The sequence below is a fragment of the Pseudopipra pipra genome, chromosome 28, assembly GCF_036250125.1.
Source record: "Pseudopipra pipra isolate bDixPip1 chromosome 28, bDixPip1.hap1, whole genome shotgun sequence".
NCBI classification, from domain to species: domain Eukaryota; kingdom Metazoa; phylum Chordata; class Aves; order Passeriformes; family Pipridae; genus Pseudopipra; species Pseudopipra pipra.
In genome coordinates, this window is record NC_087576.1 from 4272452 (window position 1) to 4297047 (window position 24596).

The window sequence follows — 24596 nt, forward strand, 5'->3', positions numbered from 1 at the left end:
GCTGGGGAGTCCTGCAATGCCACCTTTGGTGTCCCTCCCTGCTGGCAGCACTGCAATGCCACCTTTGGTGTCCCTCCCTGCTGAGGAGCCCTGCAATGCCACCTTTGGTGTCCCTCCCTGCTGGCAGCACTGCAATGCCACCTTTGGTGTCCCTCCCTGCTGGCAGCACTGCAATGCCACCTTTGGTGTCCCTCCCTGCTGGGGAGTCCTGCAATGCCACCTTTGGTGTCCCTCCCTGCTGAGGAGTCCTGCAATGCCACCTTTGGTGTCCCTCCCTGCTGGCAGCACTGCAATGCCACCTTTGGTGTCCCTCCCTGCTGGCAGCACTGCAATGCCACCTTTGGTGTCCCTCCCTGCTGAGGAGCCCTGCAATGCCACCTTTGGTGTCCCTCCCTGCTGGCAGCACTGCAATGCCACCTTTGGTGTCCCTCCCTGCTGAGGAGCCCTGCAATGCCACCTTTGGTGTCCCTCCCTGCTGAGGAGTCCTGCAATGCCACCTTTGGTGTCCCTCCCTGCTGGCAGCACTGCAATGCCACCTTTGGTGTCCCTCCCTGCTGGCAGCACTGCAATGCCACCTTTGGTGTCCCTCCCTGCTGGCAGCACTGCAATGCCACCTTTGGTGTCCCTCCCTGCTGGCAGCACTGCAGTGCCACCTCTGGCAGCCGAGCCGACCCCAGCGCTTCCCTGACACCCAACGCTCCTCCATGACAACTCACCAACGGGGCCCCTCTGGCCTGAGCCAGGAGCCCCCCCCAGCAGTACTTACAGCATGGCAATGCCCCAGTGCTTGCCAGCTCTCTCCCCAGCAGCCTGGAAGCCGGAGAGGCCGATGAGGGCCACGGTGGGGGTGATGGTCAGGGGGCCGATGTAGCGCAGCAGGGCCCCGGGCAGGCCGAGCAGTCCGATCACCACCTCGATCAGGGAGGACATGATGATGGCACCTTGGATCTGAACACACAACAAGGGCAAAGAGCCACCTCAGTCCCCTCTGACAGGCAAAGCCAAAGCGTTTCTTTTTCTGCTCTGGATTACAAACTGCACTTAAAAAGAATTCAGTGACACAGAAGAACTCAGTATATTTTTCGTCATAAAACAGCTCATTATGTTTAAGTGACTTATTGCTTAAGCATAACACTTATGGTTTGTTTTTTTTCTCCACAAAACTATTACACAACAGACCAGTGGGCCAGTCTGGAAGCTGTGTGGAAAGCACATCACACTGTCAGACAGGAGACCTGGGGTCCAGGCTAACCTTTAAGCTCTCAGATCGAACGGCAAGGGTTGGTGCGCCACGAGGTGATGCTCCTAAAGCTCCTAGGGGCAGAGTGTGTCTGCATTGGTCACAAGTGCTCCTTAGAAGCTGGATTAGAGCAGCGTTGTGGTCTCAGGAGACTGTCAGCCCTCTTGGCTGCAGGGCTCTTGGCAGGATGTAGCTATGGTTTGAACATGGGGAAGAGAGAGGGGTTGTTTTTAATTAAGAAAAAGTTGGCAGCCCAAAGCAACGGGATGGGAGATAAATTCCATGACACACGCCCTCGTTTGGACCTGGCTATCTACCACTCCAGCGTGGTACAACCCTCATCCTGGGCCCTGCAGGGCTGAGAGTGGAGAAGGACTTTGGGGGAGCTCTGCAAGTCTCTTGGGAGAATCAACATCTTATCAGGAGAGTCTCCAACTTAAAAACTCTTGGGGGATGACCCAGCTTTGCTAAACTGTGGGTTCATCTTCCAGGGGCCAGCCCACTGCACAGGGCCAGCAGGCAGCAGGTCTGGCAGCAGCTGAACTGCTGCCAATGAGCACAAAGCAGAGGTACAAGAAGAGTTTTCATCTCACTTGAGCATTTCACTGCACGTCTTTTGGAATGTGGTAACTAACTCCTGGTATTTGCTGTCCAGTACGAACAGGTTGGAAAGATGAAAGACTTCCATGAGATGAGTAAAGGGATATATTCAAATGGAAATCGCAGTGAAAGAAGAAATTACCAACTTAAAGACAAGGACACACAGATGTTTGGGTGAGAAACTTAACTGGAACTGGACAGAGGGACAGCTAAAGGCAACTCCCACATTACCTCTCGGATCCGGGGGTACCAGATGTGCTCAGTGTGCGGCAGCTCTGCTGTCCTGTTTGTAACTGTTATATCTTACAGAGAGGAGACAAGAAAACACAGCCATTTATTTATTTATTCCTCAGCCACTCTGCCATCATTTCCTACAAAATAAACCCCTCCTCATGCTGGGTCTGACAAAGGAGCCTGGATTTACACGGAGAACAAGCTCTGCAGTGCTACGAATGAAGCAGCAACAGCCTCACATTCCCCAAGAACCAACCCTTCATTCCACCCACCACACCAAAGTGGGAACAAATCCTAACTTTCAGGAAGGAAGGTCAATTGGGGATTCCCTTCCCACTCCAATAAACAGATGAATGGAGAATTACTCAAGTGCACACTGGAATCACAGGCTCCAACTCCATCAATTTAGGTCACCCACTGAATGAACTGACCCATGGCAACAACCCCAACTGGCATCTTTTGAAGGTGAAAAGGTCCAAGAGGAAGATGCAGCAAAGCTCTTTTGGAAAGGCTGGAGTAGTGGGAAAATGGCTTTGCCATCCAAGGTTATCAGACAGGATTTTCTTTCGACAAGATGTGTATTCAGTTACTGGCACATTCTGAATGTGAACCAACAGAGATGCTTAAACATATAGATAATATAAACTAAATTATTAGAGAATCCAAAGGAGCCCTGGGAAGAACTTTAGGTAGAAACAAGCAGCTTGATTCTCTATGGGGCTGCCTCCCACTGCCCACAGCCTTGTTACTGAATAACCCCATTAAAAAGAAAACTGCCAGAGGAGTTTCCACTTCAGTTTCTAACCTAATTTAAAGCCAAACACCCCATCCCAATGAGCTTTACTGCATATTTCCCCTCTGAAGTTAAAACCTTTCAGGATGATGACATTAGCAAAGGAAGAGCTCAAATGAACACCCAAATCTTGTCAAAACCTGTCAGGTATGACTTAAACAGGGAAAAATCCTGGTCTTGAGGTGATGCTGAACATCAAACTTCCTCCTACTCAACTTCAAAGGATTCGACTGAACTTGCTATTTCCAAATATTGGGAAGGAACATTTACGGAATGCAAATGTAACAGAAGAATTACTTTGTGCTACTGCTGGATTTCTTTTGACAACAGTTTTTTAATATTAAAAAGTCCCCAGAAATAGAACTCCACAAGGGCATTTTTAGGAATCTTTTTCTAAGGCACAAAGATTAACATTGTAAAAGGAGAGACTTTTCCTACTGCCTTCCAGTTCCCCCCTCAGAAGGTTTGGCTGTTGCACTTTAAGTGATCTGGGCCATTGGTCACTTCCCCCTGAACAAGCACAAACGACAATTACCTGTGTTATTACATTTCCACTTCTCCAGAGAGAGTATTGCTCTGGCAGGTGCTAAGAATGCAAAAGCACTGGCTTGGAACAGGGGTAACCTGTTGGAGGGAAAGGAGAGATGGTGACATTCGGTGGTGCCCCAAGCCCTGGCAGGAGGGCGGCTGCAGGCGGGTGGGCACTGAGACTCAAACCCTCAGGAGTCAGGAAAGTGTGAAATGGGAGAACTCCTCATCAAACAAACCCAGCCAGTGAAATACTCACAGACTCCCCAGGCCAAAGAGCCAACACCACCCACAAGAGTTCTTAACCAATCTGCACCGGGTCATTCCAGGCACCAGGGGGTGATGTCAGGTTTTGACTCAGAGCTCAGGGATCCAGATGCACCGTCTGGGGTAACCACCACACAGACTGCTGAACAGGCAGCTTCTCCCAGCCCACCACAGCTCACAAGCCCTCTGCAGGGGCAGCCTGCAGGCTCAGTGCCTCCCCTGTGCATGACTCCAAGCACAGTCACTCAGACATTCATCTGGAAGTGCGTGTGTAAATAACTGCGAGGTTGATAAAAGCAGATTAGATGTTCCAGGTGCTTACCACCAATAAATACAAACACTGCAAGAATTTCAAGATGACATTCTTAGCATTGGTGTTTATACTTCCCAAAAGATTTAAGATCTAAAGAGCATCTACCAGCATCAACTACGTGTTTACTGACCTCACTGCAGGTCGTGTAACACAAATACGCAGATGTTACTTAACTACAGACAAGGTTCACTTTGAACTATTCTATAAATACTGACAGTAATTGCAATAAGATTCCCTTTAATAGCAGATCTCAAAGTGGAACACATGGTTATTGCCCCTGAGCTGCTCCATGTCATGGTTTTTAAGCCACAGTGAAGCTCCTCGAGGGAGGGCAAACACCAGGAGAGGAGACAGAACTGCAGCAGAATCACACGAAGACCAGAAAAGGCTCAAAGGAGAAAAAACACGTGGAAAAAATCCTCTACACACTGAACACAAAAAAGATCAAACCAGAAGCATGTTACTAATAGTTCTAAGTTTACAGGCAGGAGTTGGAGCACCACTGGGAAGCACTTTGGGCCTTGGGCACCCTAAAAACCCACTGAAAAGGGTATCAGCAACTCCAACTTCATGCAACTCATGAGCCATCCAAGCATGGCTGACTGGATGCAATTCCCCCTGGGAGTCTCTCCAAGCACAAATCCCAATTTTATCTCTGGGAAGAAAGACATGGTTGGCAGCTCAGTGAATGATTCACCTTATTTTGCAGGTTCATTAAGCAAACTGAGCTGCTAGTGCCCATGGCAAGATCTGCAACACCTGAGACAAGCTGTTACTGCTCCATCCCACCTACACAGCCCTCTGTACCTCCAGAGATCTTGTAAATACACTTTGCAAACACATTCTCCAGTGATGAACTCAGCTGTACTGAGACCTGGGTCCAGATTGTTCTGTATCACATTAAATATCCTGAATAATCAGATCTCAGCATGTCCTGTTTAACCCTTACATGACACAGTTCCAAAAGGACCAGCAGACTCAAAATAAGTGGGTTTTTTCCCTAAGCAGGGGAAAATAAAAAAGGTATTTTATTTTATTTTTTTTATTTTTTACCCTTATTCCTCAAAATCAGCCAACCAAGATCCATCTCTTTCTGAAGAGACAGCTCCAGTCTGGAATGTGACTTATGGATGTTAAGCCAGGCACCCACTGCTAGTCAGCTAAAGCCCCAAAAGCTTAAAGTCCTAAAGCTTGACTGGGACATCATTTTAATTTCATGACTAAATGATCAGGTTGCTCAGTTCTGGCAGCAGCTCCTGTGAGGATGGAGGGGTTGATGCAGTTAAAGTCATCTGGAAACATCTCATTATCCCAACATGTCCCACGGATGCAGGAGAGCTCAGACAGTGATGGGCACAGCAACAACCCTGAAATCTGAGGTAGATTAAAGCTGGCTTTGATTGTCTCAGTCACTAATTACCCTCGATCCCTGCCAAGGCTCCTGGCTCACCCCACAACCTGGGGAATAGCTGGAATTCCTCAAACCAGCCTGGGTACCAAACTGACCACAACTCTGCCTCATAACTGAGCTAAATCCTTCTGGAAGGACCTTTCAACCATGGAATTTGACCTTCTGAAACCTTTATTTGCTGAAATACTTTGCAGTTGACAGACTTGCCAATGAATACTTTAAAATCTCATTTAAAGGCCTTTGCTGCTATATCCCATTCCCAGCCTTACATAAACCCCCAACCACGTGGTAAATAGTTATAAAACAGCCAAGCGTGGAGATTTTCTCCTTAAATACAAATTATTTTAAGGCCCAAACACAATTGCCTTCAAGTATATAAAAAAATGTAACTCCAGTGCAAGTGGGAGCCACTGAAAAGGGGAAAATCCCAACAGATGGAGGGCAGGGGTGGGATTATACACAAGGAACAGAGAATTTCAATATGATGGGACCATCAGTTTAGCCCTTTTATTTCTGAAAGAGCCCAAAATAACTCATTAAGTAATAAAGGAATTAAAAATAAAATTAAATTAATGATTTTTTAAAAATAAAATAGAGAAAAAGAAATTAAAAATAAAATAAAGTCATGGTAAGTAATAAAGAGCCAAAATTAGTTAGGGGGAAAAAACTGAAATATGACAAATGTGAGGAGATAAAGTCTCAGGAAACATGAAAATTAAGCTTTTCTGATAAATTTGAGGCAGAGAAGGAAAGCTAGTAGGGGTAGAGGAAAACAAAGCCCCCCTCCAAGCTCATCCCCATCCACAACTTTGCACTTCCAACACAACTGGAAGGTTTCAAACTTCAAGAAATCCAAGGAGGAGACACTCAAAGCTGAACAATTAAATCTTATAATCCAATTCCTGCTTGGGTCCACAATCCCTCCATTCCCTAAAAAAAAAAAAGGACAAATCGAAGATGGGAGGAAAATCCATCACTCCCTTGGAAAGGGAAATTCAAATCAGCAAGGGGGACAACTCTGCTCCTCCAGGAGAGCTGCTGGAGGGTTTGTGGTCACAGCACAAAGAGCCAGTTGGGCTGAAAATACCATTATTAACTCTGGGGAGTCTTGACTTAAAGAAAATATATTGGGGAAAGAAAATTTTCTCCAATTTCAACAATTTTCACTATGTTGTTTTGTCATCAGAATGAACTTTTTACTCAAAATAGAGGAGTGATCTCCTGAGTTGAGTAAGATACAAAAAAAATATGGGGAAGGTTGGGGGTTTTTTTAAGGAAAAAGAACAGACAGCAAATCAAAGTTAACTAAAATAGCAATCAAAGACTACACTGGAAAACCCGAAATATTTGGCAAATTTTTAGATGAAAAGCTGATCTACCACAGGCTTGGTTTCTGCACCCCCTGAGACACCTCTGACACCCAAGAATCCTGGTTCTCAGATAAACCTGGGAAAATGTGGGAGGTGTTTGGCCACTTGCTGCTGGAAAATAGAAAATTGTTCTGAAATGGAACTAAATGGCCCATGAATCATTCAGGGAAGCATCTGAGGGAATCCTCTTAAACATGCACTTTGGTTCTGGTTTTCCTTATCACTCTTGGTTTATCCTCTTGAATAATGGCAGAAGTAACTCCACAGGTTTTAGTTACTCCCAAAGTTTAAATAAACACATCGAACATCTCTGCAGTGATCACTGTGAAACACAGGTTTTTAAAGAAGATTTATCTTCATGTTAATAAAACTTACAACATCCTGTCCTTGCCAACACCAGATTTATCCAAGTATTTGCCAAGTGGGCTCTTGTTTCCTCCTAAGGAGAAGTAAAGGCATCCCTGGAAAGCTACACCTTTGTGTGTGGGTACTCCTAACTCCAGGCATGATCATGACCTGCAACTCAGAGCAACTAACAAATAAAAACAAATTATCTGATGCACTGGAAGGTAACAGAGACTCAGTTCAGAGAATTACAAGTTACCCTCATCATCTTTCCCCACCTCTTTAATTTGCCCAGCCCTTTACAGGATCAAGGACGTAATTTGGTGCAGGACTGATCACAACCACCTTAATACTAGAAAGAATAAAATATCATTCAAGAAACAAATAACAAATAAATAATAACACCCAAATTAGTTGCTCTTTACCACAGTGTATGAATTTTTCCTTTTCCCCAGAAACACTTCTGCCTTCTCTGTTCTCATGAGTTTCCCTCCTCCTTCTCCTGTTTCCCTGCTGTATTTTCTTACCCTTGGAATGCCCTTTGTTATTTCAGATCCACCTTTTTTTGGGAGCAGCTTTCTAAAGCTTGCCCTGTATCTGACCTACCCTGTGTCTCATGTTTATCCTTTGAAAACACATCCCCTCCCTCTGGGATCTTGGAAACCTCAATGCTGGCCTTACCACCACCCCAGCAAGCCCCAAACCTCACCTGCAGCCAAAGGTAGTTTGTAACAACGTGGTGATGCCCACACAGAAGAAAATGGTCCCAATCAACTGGCTGGTGGCCCACTGGTCAAAGCCCACACACATGGCATCGGCCAGCAGGAAGGGCACGGCGATCGTCCCGCTGAAGCACGTCAGGTAGTGCTGCCAGAGGCAAAAGCTCGGTTAATTCTGCACCCACTGCTCAAAGATAAATTCATTTATCACCATCTTTTCTCTTGCTTTGGATATGTTGAATTTCCACCCAGGATCTCTTCCTGGTCCTAAGCTTTTCTTCAAATATTTCTTCCAATATTCTCCCCCAGCTACCACTCGCCAGTTGCTAATGATCCCTGGCTTTGTAGCATAACCCAGGTTATTTAAATAGCTGCAGGGCTGCTGCTCTTGAGCAGGAGGTATCCAGGTAACTGTGCTGGAAACAGAGAAAAGCACAGGAGTAGCTGCATTCACCTGCACCCATGTGAAAAACCCTCTGCTCACAAATGAACCCGGAGCACACACAAAGCAGGATGCAAAGGAGCTCCCAGGGACCAGAAACCAGGCACTCATTGGGTCCTTCTCAACCCAACCACAGGAAGCAAAACAAACAAACAAACAAATTCACTGTACTGAGCAAAGCAAGTAAAAATAGAATTCCCCCAGAACTGCCTGTCCTTCAGGAAAGGCAGAAACAAAAAGGATGCTTTGGAATGTATTTGTTTGGAGAGCTCAACATGTTTTACAGATATTACCAAATTCCCAGCATTCCTGTGGGACAGATATTATTACCATTGGAGAAAGGAAGGAGATGAAACTGGAGCTGTTCTGCTTCCCACAAGTGAGGGGCTGAGCTGGCAGTAGGGTCCAGCTCTCTACTACAGCCTTACTCACTGCAGGAAGCACATGCTCTTACTCCAAGGATTCTCCAAGGAACACAGAAGTTTCCTGCTCTGCTTCCCAGCAAGACAGGCCCACAATGATGCTCTTAAGACCTGAAATAACTACTAGCAGCTTTAATATTCAAAATTTCAGGACTAAACCATCGTCTCTCTCTAATTCCAGAAGTGCAAAATGTCACTTCTCAAGGTCTCCACTGAGTATTTGCTGAAAAAACTACTCAGAATTGAAGTAACTACAGTAGCAGCTTTAATATTCAAGATTTCAGGACTAAACCATTATCCCTCTCCATCTTTAATTCCAGAAGTGCCAAATGTCACTTCTAAAGGTCATCACTGAGCATTTCCTCACTTACTTACTAACAGCAGCTTATAAGATCTAAATATTTGAGTGAATCTCACAAATGCAGGAGCAGAAAACAGATCATTATCAACACAGTGATCTCAGTGTGTGATCAGTTTCAGAAGAAGCCTCTTAACACCTTCTTCAAACACCCGAGAGGGTGAAGAATAAAATTATCACACACACAAATGCAATGAACTGGGCAGAAAATACTGAACAAGCTTTAGAAGGTACAGAGGGAGAATGAACCCCCGGTTTGGAACATACCTGTAACCCCAAAAATATGCAGAGGTACCAGGGAGGAACATCCTCAATGGTGTAAATCATGTCAGTCCTCTGGGCGTCCAAACTGCCGCTGCTGTCCAGGGTCTCTGCCAGGGAGCTCTGGGGGGGGCAGGGGGCAAAGGGGGGAGCACACAAAGGACACAGCAGGTTATTGCTCTGCACCAACAAAGTGAGTCTGAACTGTCAGGCAACTCCCCATGCTCCAAGGCTGGTCCAACACTGCCAAACAAAGCTGACACGTGACATTTTTAAAGCCTTTTACCTCTGACAAGCTCAGCTCCAGCTCCTGAATTTGCCCTGAACGTGTTCCCTGCTGCCAGCCATCCCCTGCTTATTTACACAGTGACTTATTTATAATTGCTGGTTTATCACAGAACTGATCTGGCAGCCAAAAGGTGACCAAAAATGGCATAATCATGACAAGACTATTAAAAAAAAACCAAAACCAACAAACCAAAACCACAAAACCAAACAAAAAAAGGAATTAGGGAAGAATTGGAACTAAGTAGAAGAGTCACAAGTGGCTGCTCCCAAAGCAGAAGGGCTCTGTCCTTGCATAAGAGACCAAAATGACAGCCAAAAAAAGTCCTCATTATGGTAATTCTTACCCAATTCCATCTTGGTTAACCTTTTTTAGCCAAAGGATTTATTATTTTTGCTTCCACCCCACATTCAAGCAGTCAAGAAAAATGCTAATTATTATAACCAAACACATCCCCAGCCAATTTGTGTCAGACTTCCCCTAGGAATTTAAATCCCTGCAGGAATTTCAGTGAGACCACACTCTGCCCCACCACATGCCCAGAGGGCCAACAGACAACTGACCACATATATTCACACATCCACATCCCTTTGGCTTTTCCACTAAAACAAAATCCAGCTCCATCATTTCTCCTTCAGAACTATGGAGAATCATTTCCTTCCAACTCTCCAGTCTGGGAATTCCTGAGAGCAAAACCACACTGCTCCAAAGCCCCAACACAACAGTAAAAGCAGGAGGAAGTATCAGGTTTTATCATTACCAAGAAACCAAAAATCCCCTTATGTAAGAACTGTTCTGCCCTAATCCACACCAGGACACAACAAGCCCACGTGAAGTTGCCTCACACCAAGACTGGGAGTTCTGCCAGACCTGTGACTGCCTCAGATGGTCTTCACTTCTCCAGAAATCCCAACATATCCACAGGTCACACTTAGGGAACCTCCACTGCATACCACCTACAAGGCCAGGGAAGCCAAACTGCCTCCTGGTCCTTCCCTCTCACCTCAGTTTTCTGTTGGGAAAACAAGTGCCACTGGGATAATTCTCCTGACCATAGGATTATGGAGAGGTTGGGGGTATTGCAGTGGAAAAGTAAAATATAGGAACACTAATCTCAGAAAAGTCTTTTAAACCACATTAAGCACCAGGCAATCCTCTCACCAGGGTATAGGTCCTAAACTGAGGAATTAGGGAAACTGTTCCCTGCCCAACCCATCGGGTCAATTTGCAGCACCACTGACACTCTTTCATCAACTGGAACATGAATTTTTTCTCTCCTGACCCAATTCTCTAAAAAATCCTGAAAAAAATCCTGAAAAAAATCCTGAAAAAATCAGGAATTTGAACTATAGAATCGTTAAGGTTGGTAAAACATTTAAGATCAAGTCTAACTGTCAACCCATCACCAGCACCACGTTCTACCATGTCCCCAGCTGCCACATCAGCATGTTTTTGGAACACTTCCAGGGACAGCAACTCCACTACTTCCCTGGGCAGCCCATTCCAACCTTTAACAACCCCTTCTTTGAAGAAATTCCTCCTGTTGTCGAATCTGACCCTCCCCTGGCGCAGCCTGAGGCCGTTCCCTCTCCTCCTGTCCCTTGTTCCCTGGGAGCAGAGCCCGATCCCCCCCCAGCTCCCCCCTCCTGTCAGGGGGTTGCAGAGCCAGAAGGTCCCCCCTGAGCCTCCTTTGCTCCAGGCTGAGCCCCCCCAGCTCCCTCAGCTGCTCCAGACCCTTCCCCAGTCCAGTCTCTTCCCTGGACACACTCCAGGCCCTCACTGTCCTTGTCCTGAGGAGCCCAAAAGCTGAGTTACACACCAAGAAACTCCCCGTGTGTCCCACTGCCTCATCCCTCCCCTTTTCCATGGCCACAGGCTCCACTGCAGGACTTGGCTCACCAGCCCTGCTGTGTTTATCCAACATTGTGACCCAGAGGGCACCACACACTTTCTGAGGGGCAGTGAGGATGTTACACCACCTGCCTGTGAGGGATGAACAGGGAAGCACCAGCAGAAATAACTGTTTGCTTCAGGAATCACATCAGTGCTGGTTGGCTGGAGCCACCCAAAGAGCAGCAGGGATTGAGGAGAACCAGCTGTGGACAATGAATGGATGAAACACCCACCAGCCTGCACTGAGAAACCTCCACAACCCTGCCAAGGATGGACAGAAATGGGACTGCCAAAGTTCATGCTGTTCCCATGCAGGACACCAGGTTGTCTAAAACCCAGTCAGAGATTTGTGCAGGTTGGTGACTCTGGACTTTGGAAAACCCATCTTTTGGGCTCTTTTCCAGCTTGGCCAGACCAGTATCCAGAAGCTGTCCCAGTGTTCCACTTGGTGCCAAACACTTATTTTTCTTCACTGGACTAATGAGGTTGTATCAAGTGCATTCCTTAACTTTTCCACTTGCCCTTCTAGTTCATCCTATTCTAGTCTATCCTACCCTAGTCAGTCCTAGTTTAGACAGTCTTAGTCTATTCTCCCTCTTCTTTGGGCAGCAGAAAGCAGAAGCAATGGCCTGTTTCTACCAGGAAGGCCACAGCACACACAGCAAGGGTATGAGTCCTTTCAGAGCTTTCCACTTGGGATTACATTATTCCTAAATTAGTCTTGCAAAGAACAAAAACCAGGAGCAGGCACAAGGGAGCTGCTCCGTGGCACAGAGAAAGGTCTCTCTGGGTACAGATCAACAAGTGCCAACCAACTCAAGCTCTCCTTTAGAAAGTGAAGCTTACAGGTCTTCTAACAAAAGAACTTCCAGTTTCCAAGGCATAAATGTCATGGCAATCTCTACACAGTAAAGGGGTTGTATAAAGAAAACAACCAGGATACTCCTCATTCCTTCCAAAGCCAGACTTAGATCCCTTTGGACAGGGAACTCTCACCTTGGTCAAACCCTGAGCAGACCAAGCCTGAACAATGAGGAACTGCAGAACTCAGGTGAGGCCTGGCCATCCCAGTAACTCACTGGGCAGTCACTGGCCCTTTGGCTTCTCCAGCATGTGCCTGCTGGTCTATCCCTGACTCAGAGCTGGTGTTTGCCAAGTGTGCCAAGGGAACTGCTGGGAATGAGCTGCACCTCCCTGGACAAGATACTGATCACAGGCTAATTCCTCCTTTAATTATTTTTAACTGGCCAAAGGTGGAACATGCTGTGCTTTTTTTTTTTTTTTCATTTTTCTGGTAAGTATAAACGGGGGATGAGACAGATAAAGTTGTAGAAAGAATGCTGGAGGGAAAGAAGAAACCCCACAACAATCGAGTGCAAAATGCAAAGAAACAACCCCCAGCAGTGCAAGACAAAGGCTCTGACGAGAAAACTGATGAAGTGTGGGGAGAAAACCCTTGGGAGAAATACCTTCAATAAAGAACCCACAATGGAGCAACCTGGGCTGGTGGAAGGTGTCCCTGCCCATGGCAGGGGGTGGAACTGGATGAGCTTTAAGGTCCCTTCCAACCCAAATCATTCCCGGATTCTATTAAGCAACATCACATTGTTTATTTTACAGGGATGCAGCAACACTTATTTCTCATTTGGGCTCACAGTTTACTGTCTCAGCTAACAAATATTGGGAGCCAATGTGAGCACTGGGCACCCTCCAGTGATTAAGGACATTTCAGGCCTCTTTGCTAAATTATAAAATATATAAAAAATATAAAAATATATTTTTATAATATATAAATATATAAAAGGCCTTTATAAAGGTCTTTCGTTAGGGAATGATCTCCCAAGAGAAAGGAAAGCCAAGATCAAACATAGAATCACAGAATCATGGAATGGTTTGGGTTGGAAGGGACCTTAAAGCCCATCTCATCCCACCCCCTGCCATGGGCAGGGACACCTTCCACTAGCCCAGGTTGCTCCAAGCCCTGTCCAGCCTGGCCTTGGACACTTCCAGGGATGGGGCAGCCACAGCTTCTCTGGGCAACCTGTGCCAGGGCCTCCCCACCCTGTTCATTCCCTGTGACCACAACAAAGCTTTAAGTCAAGTAGATTTGGTTGCTCAAAAGCTCATGGGTCTCTCTGAGGTGAATTATTCCCCATCATTTACAGTTCTGATCACATGGATCAACTGGACAGCAGAAAAAACAGGCATTTGGTAAAAGCAGGCCATGAAGACACGGTTTGGTGTCTGGAGATCGCTTATCTTGGTTGCACAATTTCACCCAAACACCTTTTGCTCAGGGCTTTATCAGATTGTCTCTCTCCACTCCAGTCCAAGCACGCTCCAAATATCAGCCATCACAGACATGCAGGTCAACAGTTGCCAAAATGTGTCCACTGAAGATCAGCACAACCACGATGGTCACAGAGATGTGTCTGAGACACGCGGGTGTTCGTAACATTCTTCTGAAATGCACCACTAAAAGACCTCTGGAGAATCATCTATTTAGGGGTATTTTAAATTTGAAATCCAGAGGAGAATTTTGGTGTCTGAGTTGGAAAACCCCCACTGCACCCCTTGGTATCACCCTTGCCCCATCACAAGTTACAGCCTCACACAGATGAGCACCAAGATGCTCTTTCTTGGAATCAGGAGAGCTTTGGCCTTGTTTCACTTGGGACACTTGAAAAATTAGGTCAAGTTGAGGCTTTTCAGAGACAAGGCTTCACGACAAAGCCAGCTGGAGTATACATTTCAGAAAGTGCTGTTCAGATTTACCATAATCCTCGTCCTTATTTTAAATAAAAGCTCAGATTCAAACCATCTCAGCTGGCAGGATTATTATTGAACAGGCTTAGGGGATGATGGAATGGAGTAAAAAGCTGGAAAAATCACAACCAAACTGGTGTCCTTTGAGGTCTCAACTGGTCTCCCTGAATAGGGAGTCATAGTTTTCCTAAGGAAAAATGTTCAAGGGTTTTTATGACCTCAAGTTCATTCATAAAGCTGCCACTCAATAATAATGAGCAGTCTCTAGTTGGAAAAAGGACTAGAAAAATTAATCTTATGAGGCTGGAGCTTGGAAGAAATTGGGAGAGTGGGAAAGATCCCACTTTTAGAGGTGCTCAGCACCACCAGTCTCCCTGGAGAAATGCAGAGGAGGTTAACAACTGATGAGCACAGCACAGTGACCTTCCCAGGGAAACCACACAAAAGGCCAGTGGGAATGAAGAAATCAAAAACTTGCATATTATGAATTCTGGTGCCAGGTCAAAGTGCATTCACTGCTGCCATCCCCTGAGTCATGCCCCGTGTTCTGCAACCACAGTGTGTGACCAGAGCAGTCATGGGGCCAAGCATGACGTGAGTCTGGAGTCAGCACCATCTGCTCAGATGGGAAATCACAGCCACGTGGGACTGGGGTGGGCAAAGAATGAACTGAGACAGCAAGAACGAGTCCTCTTCTACAAGGGAACCATCACATACCTTCTCTGCTATGCCATTCTCTGTGGTATAGATGGCCATCAGCTCCGTGTCTTCTGTATCCTGGTCACCGCTGGACGTTGCTCCACCGTTTATCACAACCTTAAAAACACAACAAATAGCAAACACAAGGTCTCAAAATAAACACTGTCTTTGCAATCACACCTCGTGTCTCTCAGTTTTCTCCCTTGGTACTTGCCATCTGCCTCTGACATTGTCAGAAAACATGACAAGCACGGCAAGTCATCATTTCTGTAACAGCAGGTCTGGGGAGAGAGAGGGGCTTGAAAGACATCACATGGAGCTCCTCAAAGACATCACACAGAGCTCCTGAAAGACATCACAGAGAGCTCCTGAAAGCCTGTGCAGTGCCAGCTGGGGGTGGGGGGAACCAGCAGCAGATTGGTTGGAAGAGTTCTCCAACAGAACATCTGAGTAAGAAGAAGAAGAGAAGCAAATGTTTCCTCGCTGTTGTCTTTTACTCTTAGTTGAGCAACTCAGGACATGCTGGTTGATGGGGCTGAACATGACCACAGGGAGGTCAGTGGCCCCTGGGCTGTCCCAGCCATGGGGTGTCACAGCCCCAGGGCAGGGCCCGTCCCTGTGCTGGCACTGCTGGGGCACCTCCAGGGCTGTGTCCAGGGCTGGGCCCTCAACAAGAGAGATACTGAGGGGCTGGAGCGTGTCCAGGGAAGGGAACGGAGCTGGGAACGGGCTGGAGCAGCAGGAGCAGCTGGGGGGGCTCAGCCTGGAGAAAAGGAGGTTCAGGGGGGACCTTCTGGCTCTGCAACCCCCTGACAGGAGGGGGGAGCCGGGGGGGGTCGGGCTTTGCTCCCAGGGAACAAGGGACAGGAGGAGAGGGAACGGCCTCCAGCTGTGCCAGGGGAGGGTCAGGTTGGATATCATGGAAAATTTCTTCACTGAAAGAGTGTTTAAACACTGGAACAGGCTGCCCAGGGCAGGGGTGCAACCCCCATCCCTCAAGGTGTTCAGAAATCAAGCAGACTTCGTGACATGTGGTGGGATTTGGTTAAAGGTTGGGCTTGATGATCTTGGAGGTGTTTTCCAACCTTAATGATTCCATGATTCCATACCAGGGGCTGGTGCTCATGCTGCAGGAGGACAGGTAACTGCTGCAGTCCTGCAGTGCCTGGGGTGCTGCCTGCCCTGGGAGCAGCCCAGCTGGGGAGCACACAGGGAACACCCACACTCGGTAACTGGCCGTGTTTCCGTGTAAACACCATCCAGTGGCTAAAGAGGTTTGTTACCAACTGCTTGTGGCAGTGAGGGGTTTGTACAACATGATTAGAACGTTATGGCCTGATTCACACTGAGCCTGACTCCGTGGAGCTGGAATGTGGTACTCACAGGCAGGGTGAAGAAGGCGGGATGTTTGGATTCATCCTCGTATTTGCCCTCTGTGGAGCCTCCCGCCTCCACCGACTTCGAGGTGGTGTTTTTGCCAATCCCCATCGTTTCCAGAATGTCCAGGACTTGCATTCAGCACCCAAACAGATGCTGCTGGGATGAGAGGCCAAGGACTGAGGACAATTCCTTATGTGAACAGCAGCACCTCCAGGAATCAGCAGAGTTCTCAGTAATCCAGCTGGGACATCAGGGTGTCGTTGGCATCAATGGCTCCTGGAACTGGAGATGGATATTTTTATTCCCTAAGATCTGTGTACATTCACACCACCCCACAGCCTGGGCTCCCTTTCATGCTCATGACTCACCAGCTCTCATCAATCCTCCCCAATAATTAACAGACTATCATTTAAATATAAAGCTGAAGGTATTTTAAATTCTTTCAGGATAGGAATACTGTGATTATTTTCTCATTCTTCTCTTGTGATCTTCAATCATTAGTAGGAAATTGAAACCTTTGGTTTTTTCCCATTTCACAGCCATTTCCATGGAATTTTTTGGGAACAAAGTACACCTGTACTCCAGGTAAGGAGCAGAGTAGAACAGCTGAACACCCACTGCAGACAGGACTTGGGCTTCCTCAAGGAGTGTAAATTTGCAGTTACCTCTGTGTAACTGAATCCTTTTTCTGAAAATAACTCATTATTAAATAAAAAATCCAGGAAGCTCAGACCAGATGGACAGTGAAGGACCTGCCTTTCAGTGAGTCTAATTCAGACAGAAACAGCTCTTTCTGCTGAACATCCCCACCCCAAATCATCCCAGTTGTTCGAGGGATGTTCCAGGTCATCTGCCTGATGATGTTGAAGCAGCAGCTTCAGGATAAACTGGTGCATTTTAACGAGTTTCACTACTCTTCTGGCACAGGAACAGGAAGATCTTACAGCCCACCAGTTCCCTTTTTGTTTTCCCAGATGGGTCACTACAGTACAATTTTCCCCCATTTGCTCCTTAAATTAGCCCTCCCTGCCCATCATCATCCACACATTTGCCATTTCCAGGACTAAAGAATAGCATTTAACGGATTTAAACATAAACTTCCTGCAGGACAGCACAGAAAATTCTGCAGCAAAGCAAGTTTTGCAGCCTGGGGTTCCTGAGCCTCCAACAGAAAATGAAGCCACAAACACCTGTGGGTGAAACCAGCTCAGATACAGGTGAAAGTACAAGACAGAACCTGAAAAATGGCCTTTTAAAAACCACAGAAAGTGGAATTTTCTGCAGCAAGAAGCACATTGAAGCAGCAAAACCCACTGCACAGAGGAGTTACTTCAAAAGTAAGGTAATGACATGTTCAAGTAAATCAACAGAGGTGGAAATGCAGCTGATGGACACTCAAAAACACAGTTTGGTTTATATTAGAAAGAAAAAAAAGTAGGGTTTGGGTTTTTTCCTTAAGTTTCCCTTTCAAATGCTGCTCAGGAAATGCCAGCAGCTCCTGTCTACTGTAATTGCAATAATAACTAAACCTGACAAAGACTCTTCCAACAGTGGTATTTTAGAACCTCTTAATAGCTGTTAATTGCCCATTTGCTAGAAAATTCTGGTTACTTGAGGTGAAAGAGATGTTAATCTTTCAAAGCAATGTAACTTTTCTGGAGAGAAAATATACCTACACAAGAAAGACTATTTGGGCACCAGGACAGCCTTGAAGCCTTAATTAAATCAAGATGGGATGAAAGGCAGTGTCTGCAAATAAGGGTTAAAACTTGTTTATTAAAGTAAATATTAAGTAGCATAATTAATTACTTCTCACTTAAGACTTAAAACTGAACTGGTTTGAATACTCACTGTCTTGTTACTCTGGAGAAAACGGTCATTCCCATTTTTACAATGACCACAGATTTCCTCTTCAAAGTGCAGCTCAGGGTGGAAAAGAGACAGGTCCTGGTTAAGGGTTTGGGGGCACTGGGGGATCTGGGCTGGGATTTCTGGAGGGGTTTTGTTTGCTTTTACTGTGGAGCCACGAGGGGGTTTTTTCCAAGCACAAAAGAACAAAAGATTTTGCCTTTTTCTGTCCATGTTGACTTATTTTATTCTCCAAGAAAATCAGTGATGGAGACAGGCAAGGTTTAGTCTGGCAGCTTTATCAGGTGGGATTGGGAAGGGAAAGGGAAAAAGCAGCAGGACACCTCCCTAACCAAGGCCCCAGGCCAAGAAAACCCCGGAGTGAGGAAACCTGCCAGTCACGAGATGTGGTTTCAGGTCCTCTGGCACCATAAGCTGCTTAGTTGGCATTAACCAGCATCTCCACTGATAAAAGAGAAAAGACTCTATAATCCCATTTTACTGTGCACTGCAAACCAGCAGCACTGCCACCTCCTCCAGGCTGGGACCTGCCTCAGGAACCCGCCCCGAGAATTCCACCAGGAGAGCAGCAAGGCTTGCCTTGTATTAATTGTTGAGAGCTGATACACAACAGCTAAACCAGTGTTTAGATGAAGGTTCCCAATCAAGCAACTCCAAATTTACAAACAATTGCTGCTTTTCCTGCAGAGGGGAGTGTGTGTGTACACGTGTGTGTCACGTGGGTGTTCCAAGAAAAACCAGGAGAACAAATTTCTCAACTCTTCTTGCTTCTGCTCAGCAATTAAACTTGCACTTAATGGCACAGATGATAATCAGATTTTTGTAATACTTTTATTCCGTGATCAGGAGTGTCAAAGGGAAGCAGAAATCAAGAGGTAGCAGATGAGGTCACCTGAGATATCCTTCCTTATCAGCCCTTGTGTCCCACCAACCCAGCTCAGCTACACATGACTCAGACATTTTTATAGCCTCTGTAGCAAAACCAATTCTCAGAAGCTGAAAAGTCATGGAAAAAGAGATAAAACTCATTTATAATCATAGAATCATAGAATCAGCTGGGTTGGAAGGGACCTCTGAGATGAAGTCCAACCCTTGATCCAACCCCGCCGTGGTTCCCAGCCCATGGCACTGATGCCACATCCAGTCTCACCTTAAAAACCTCCAGGGATGGAGAATCCACCCCTTCCCTGGGCAGCCCATTCCAATGGCTGAGCACCCTCTCTGCAAAGAAATTCTTCCTAATCTCCAACCTAACCCTCCCCTGGCACAGCTGCAGACCCAGCCCTCTTGTCTTGCTGATGGTTGCCTGGGAAAAGAGACCAACCCCCCCCGGCTCCCCCCTCCTGTCAGGGAGTTGCAGAGAGTGAGGAGGTCTCCCCTGAGCCTCCTCTTCTCCAGGCTGAGCCCCCCCAGCTCCCTCAGCCTCTCCTCACAGCACTTGTGCTCCAGTCCCTTCCCCAGCCTTGTTGCCCTTCTCTGGACCTGCTCCAGCCCCTCCATGTCCTTCCTGAGCTGAGGGCCCAGAACTGGACACAGCACTCCAGGGGTGGCCTCACCAGCGCTGAGTCCAGGGGCAGAATCACTGCCCTGGACCTGTTGGCCACCCTGTTCCTGAGCCAGGCCAGGATCCATTGGCCTTCTTGTCCCCCTGGGCACACTCTGGCTCCTGTTCAGCTCCCTGTCCATCCCCACTCCCAGCTCCCTTCCTGCCTGGCTGCTCTCCAGCCCCTCTGGCCCAGCCCGTGGGGCTGCCGGGGGTTGTTGTGGCCAAAGGGCAGGACCCGGCCCTTGGCCTTGGGGAACCTCATCCCATTGGAATCAGGCAGGTACACACTGTAAAATGAATTATCTGGATCAAATGGAAAGGCTGGAAGTGAAATCAGGACACTGATTAATTTTCACCTTTCTGAACCAAACTACCTCCAGTGTGATTAACTCAGTAAGGCCAGAAGCTGCCAGGGTTTACAGGGCTGAAGATAAGATTAGGATTTACACTAAGAGCAGGGGATAGTCCAGATGCAAGTTCACAAGGAAAACCCTTCTGGGCAGGGAAAGGCTCCTCTGCATCCTCAACACTTTGTGCCTTTTCTCCAGCACAAACCTCCTTCCAGGTTCGGAGCCATCAGGAGGGAACACAGAGCGGTGGCAGTGCCTGGGCTGACACAACATCATCCTTTTTTCATTTCCATGACTCTACTGACACCAGTTTTCCCTTTTACCAAGGTTGCTCCTATTTTGTTTGAACAAGTTACAGTGCATTTCTAAGTCCACAGAAAGAAAGAAAGATGAAGCCCATCAGAGATGCAGATGTACAAGACTGTAATTGAACATATTTTTCCTTGCTGCACCTTCTGCCTCTGAGTTTCTGCTCTGGAACCTCTGTTACAAATAAAAGCATCCACTGGAGAGCACAGCAAAGGTTTTCCTACAGGAAAAACTGCTTATGTGCCAAGCCAGGTTGTACGAAAATTTTCTATCTCACAGGTGAGTCTGTCTAAAAAAATCAATTGAAAACTCATCTCAGTAGATTCAAGGGCAGGACAGAAGGTCCTGATACAAATAAAGGGTTTATTACCATGGAAAGGAGAACTGGTCATGAACTCATCAAAGGAGGAGGCAAATGTAATACAGACACCTTCTCCCTGTGTGCACTGTTTTCTTTAAAAGCAGCAGAATATGATATAAGTTTTGGCTGAACCACACTACAAATATTCCCTAAATCAGATCTGCTGTGATGGCAGTTCATCCCCACAGTGCTGTGTGAGGATCTTTAACATTTGAATCCAGAGCTTGGCAAAGCAAAGACTGGGGAAAACAAAAAACCACCCTGACCTGCAGGCTGTGACATTCTTGGGGCAGCAGCAGGTTGCTGGGGCTTTTCTCTCTGGGTTGGTTTGGGGTTTTTTAGACATCCTTTAGAAGGGCCAACACTGCCAGGTGCTGTGGGCCTGGCAGCACCAGGACTGGGCAGCAGAGCTGGGCCCGGGACATGTCAATACTGTAAAGCTCCTCTGCAATAAGCAGACCTAGGGATGAATCCTGTGGAAGAAGCTCAGCCTGGAGCTCAGGCTCCTCTATGACTTTCAGCCCTGAAATCCCTGGTTTTCCAAGGTGTCAGGATGATGCAGGTATTCTTACCAAAAAGCAGCTTTATGTATTTCCTTCTTTGCCAAACTCAAACCAAAAACCTTCTAAAACCATGAGGGTCTTTCCAATTCCAAGTGGACCGAGGCTCTCCACACAGCGTCCACCAAAATACTTCAGACTTTCCAGGTGGATCTGAGCAGCTGTTTGAAAGGCCAGGAGGTTGCTGACTCAACACAAACCCAGCAGATAAGGACGAACAACAGGCACAACATTTGAGCCCAACTTGAGCAGCCTCGTTCAGAGCTTTGTGTGCTGGGGCTGCAGTGGTTCAGAGCTGGCACCAGGTCCCCTGAAGCCACAGCTGCAGACAGGAGCTGCTGCACAGCCACAGCTGTTTTACTGTCTGCAAACAAGGGGGATTTGGGTACCTCATGGGTTCTTTCCCTCAAACACCAAGTTGTGCTGCAGGTGTCAGCCAGGAGTAAAAGCTGGTGAAAAGGTTAAGAGGAGAGCCCCAGCTCCTCTGAAAGGTGTGTTCCCTCCTCTGCACACGGGTCACGTGTCAAACAGTAGGAACTAGTTAATCACAGAATCACTGAGGTTGGAAAGTTCTCCAAGATCATCAAGTCCAACCTGTGACTTATCTCCACTGAGTGCTCTGAACACCTCCAGGGATGGTGATTCCACCACCTCCCTGGGCAGCCCCTTCCAATGCCTGATCACCCCTTCCAGCAAGAAATTCCTTCTCATGTCCAACCTGACCCTCCCCTGGCACAGCTGGAGGCCGTTCCCTCTCCTCCTGTCCCTTGTTCCCTGGCAGCAGAGCCCGACCCCCCCCCGGCTCCCCCTCCTGTCAGGGGGTTGCAGAGCCAGAAGGTCCCCCCTGAGCCTCCTTTTCTCCAGGCTGAGCCCCCCCAGCTCCCTCAGCTGCTCCTGCTGCTCCAGCCCCTTCCCAGCTCCGTTCCCTTCCCTGGACACTCTCCAGCCCCTCAGTGTCTCTCTTGGGATGAGGGCCCAGCCCTGGACACAGCCCTGGAGGTGTGGTCCCAGCAGTGCCAGCACAGGGGGACAATCCCTTCCCTGGTCCCCAGCCAGCACCTGTGGGCCTCTCTCTCCACCTCAGCTGTGGAAAACCAGGAACTGTCCTGCATTTGGTGGCCCTTCAGTGCTGCACAAGGGAAATGTTGGTACAGGGAGCACAACAAGTGTGGTTATAAAACCAGCTGGCAGTGGAACAGCCCATCCTTCGCATTGCCCTGCTGGAAAAGCTGCCAGGAGCACCCTGGTGGGAATGTCCCACATCCCACCGCCCCGGGAAGGAGCGATGGCAGATCCAACCAGGCCCTTCTTGGCCGTCACAGACGGCTGGGGAGCCAGGAGAGTTCTGGCTGTTGCACACACTAAGGAGATTAGAATCAAATTAAGGTCACTGCTTAATTACAATCATCAATTTATTATTTTAATTAGCCGTCAGACTCATGTGAACAGCACTGCCTTTCCCCTGCAGGGAGAGATGATGCTCAGCCAGAAGTTGCCACACTTGGGGTGACCTGAACTGCAGCGATGCCTCTGGAATTCCTCCAGCTCCTGTGGCACTTCCAAGTGTTTGGCACCACAAACTCAGGGCAAACTCAAATCGAGGCATCCTCGAGGTCTGAGATTCTATTTTTGGCAACAGACACACAACAGAGATGTGCAGAGGGACTTGGACTCTTTGCACATCAGGGCATTTTACTGCTAAACGTACCAAGCCTCAGCAGAAGATAAAACCAGCTTTAAAACCCACTTCAGCCCCTCAGGCCCAAGGCTGGGAGCACTGGGGAGCTCCTTCTGGGAAGGGCAGGCTGGAAACTGCAACTAAGAGCAAACTCTCAGTTCCTGCAGTGTCAGAGCTGTGAAGAACTGAAACCAATAACAAACACACCAGATTTTCTTTGGTTTAAAAACGTGTGTTTAGGTCAAGCAGCTCATCCTGCTCTGCAAATGATGGAGAAATGCCACGCTGTGGGACAGAGCTGCCAACAGCCCGGATCCCTGGGACACCGGGAATGGGCAGGGCTGGGAGTATCCAGGGAGCTGTGTTTGGCTGCAGGGAGTGGCAGGACAGACGCCAAGAGATCGGGGGAGCTCTGAAAGGAATTCCATCACCAACACACTGTACCGAAGATCAGGGAAACAGGAGTGCTCCGAAGCAGACAATTAAGGAATGTTGTGGAGGCTCCAATTAGACAAAGTTTGCTCACAGGGTACAGCTACCCCTGGCCAGACACACAACTCCACACAAAGGCAAGGCAATTCCCAGTTAATTATGGAATAACAGCTTTCTCCAGATTGCCACTGGCTGTAGTTACACCATCACCCAAAACTTCTGCACTGATTTTGTGCCATTAAGGTATTAAAAACAACGGGCTCTTCTTTGTTATTTGCTGTGCACCAGCTCCAGGCACTGGATTTATCTGGATCCTCACTTTAATGTTATTTTAACACCAGAAGAACCTTGGAACAAGGCTCCCCCTCTCCCTGTCCAGCCTGGCACAGCTGTTCACACCTCCCACCCTACAGCACAGATAAATAAACATTAAAGCTGCCTGAGAAACTTGTTTTTTATAAATTTTTACACATGAAACAAAGCAAGGGGGTTTAAAGTATTAATGACCAAATTACAAGCCACCAAAAGAGCACTAATTCTGCTACTCAAAGCTGTCCAAGGAGCTGCTGGATGTGTTCCTACAAAGCAAAAAGGTTGCCCCCGGTTAAAAAAATTCCACAAGCCTCTCATGGTCGAGGCTCATAAAGCCCAACAAGTCCTTAACGATGCAATCAAAGCCCTGTCTGCAGAACCACAACCACAGTTCCAACTCCTTCACAGCTACCTCCCAGACTGGGACCTGGACACAGCACCTGGGAGGTCCCACCCACTGTCCAGATCTGCAGATGTGCCCAAAGGGTGTTTTTATACCTTCTGGGGGATTTTCACCATCTCAAAGGCCTGAAAAAAGGTGCCCAGAACCCACACTTAAATCTTCTGTTGCTATATGTAAAAAACATCCTCCTGCTTTAGTCTTAAATAGAGTTTTCCCTCAGGCTGTTTGAAACTGAGCCTTTTGGTCCCAGGATTACTTGGGATTTGTCTTCACCAGGCGCCTCCTGCACTCAGAATTCCTTCCTATGGCCTGAAACGGCCCTGAGATGCCACCACATCCTCAGGAGCTCCAGAGAAGATGATTCCCCTCCTCCACTGAACTGCAGCCACACTTGAAAAAGGACAGCAGGCTTCACATTTAATGCAAAACTACCCAAAGAGACGACACTT

At 47.4% G+C, this 24596-nt stretch overlaps 1 protein-coding gene across 3 annotated transcripts in view; it reads right to left on the reverse strand.

Moving 5' to 3' along the window:
* Positions 1 to 24596, reverse strand: part of SLC23A2 (solute carrier family 23 member 2) — a 59172-nt gene that overhangs the window by 17216 nt on the left and 17360 nt on the right. For 2 of the 3 annotated variants that reach the window (XM_064638163.1, XM_064638164.1), the window contains exons 2-8: positions 16331 to 16609; positions 14966 to 15064; positions 9310 to 9426; positions 7811 to 7968; positions 3403 to 3491; positions 2072 to 2142; positions 767 to 948 (exon numbers count right to left, since the gene is read on the reverse strand). In XM_064638163.1, the coding sequence (XP_064494233.1) occupies positions 767 to 948; positions 2072 to 2142; positions 3403 to 3491; positions 7811 to 7968; positions 9310 to 9426; positions 14966 to 15064; positions 16331 to 16462 (848 nt within the window). In that variant the 5' untranslated portion in view covers positions 16463 to 16609. Of the gene's footprint in view, positions 1 to 766; positions 949 to 2071; positions 2143 to 3402; positions 3492 to 7810; positions 7969 to 9309; positions 9427 to 14965; positions 15065 to 16330; positions 16610 to 18003; positions 18025 to 24596 lie in introns of those variants that run through there. The other variant, XM_064638165.1, reaches the window with a different exon arrangement.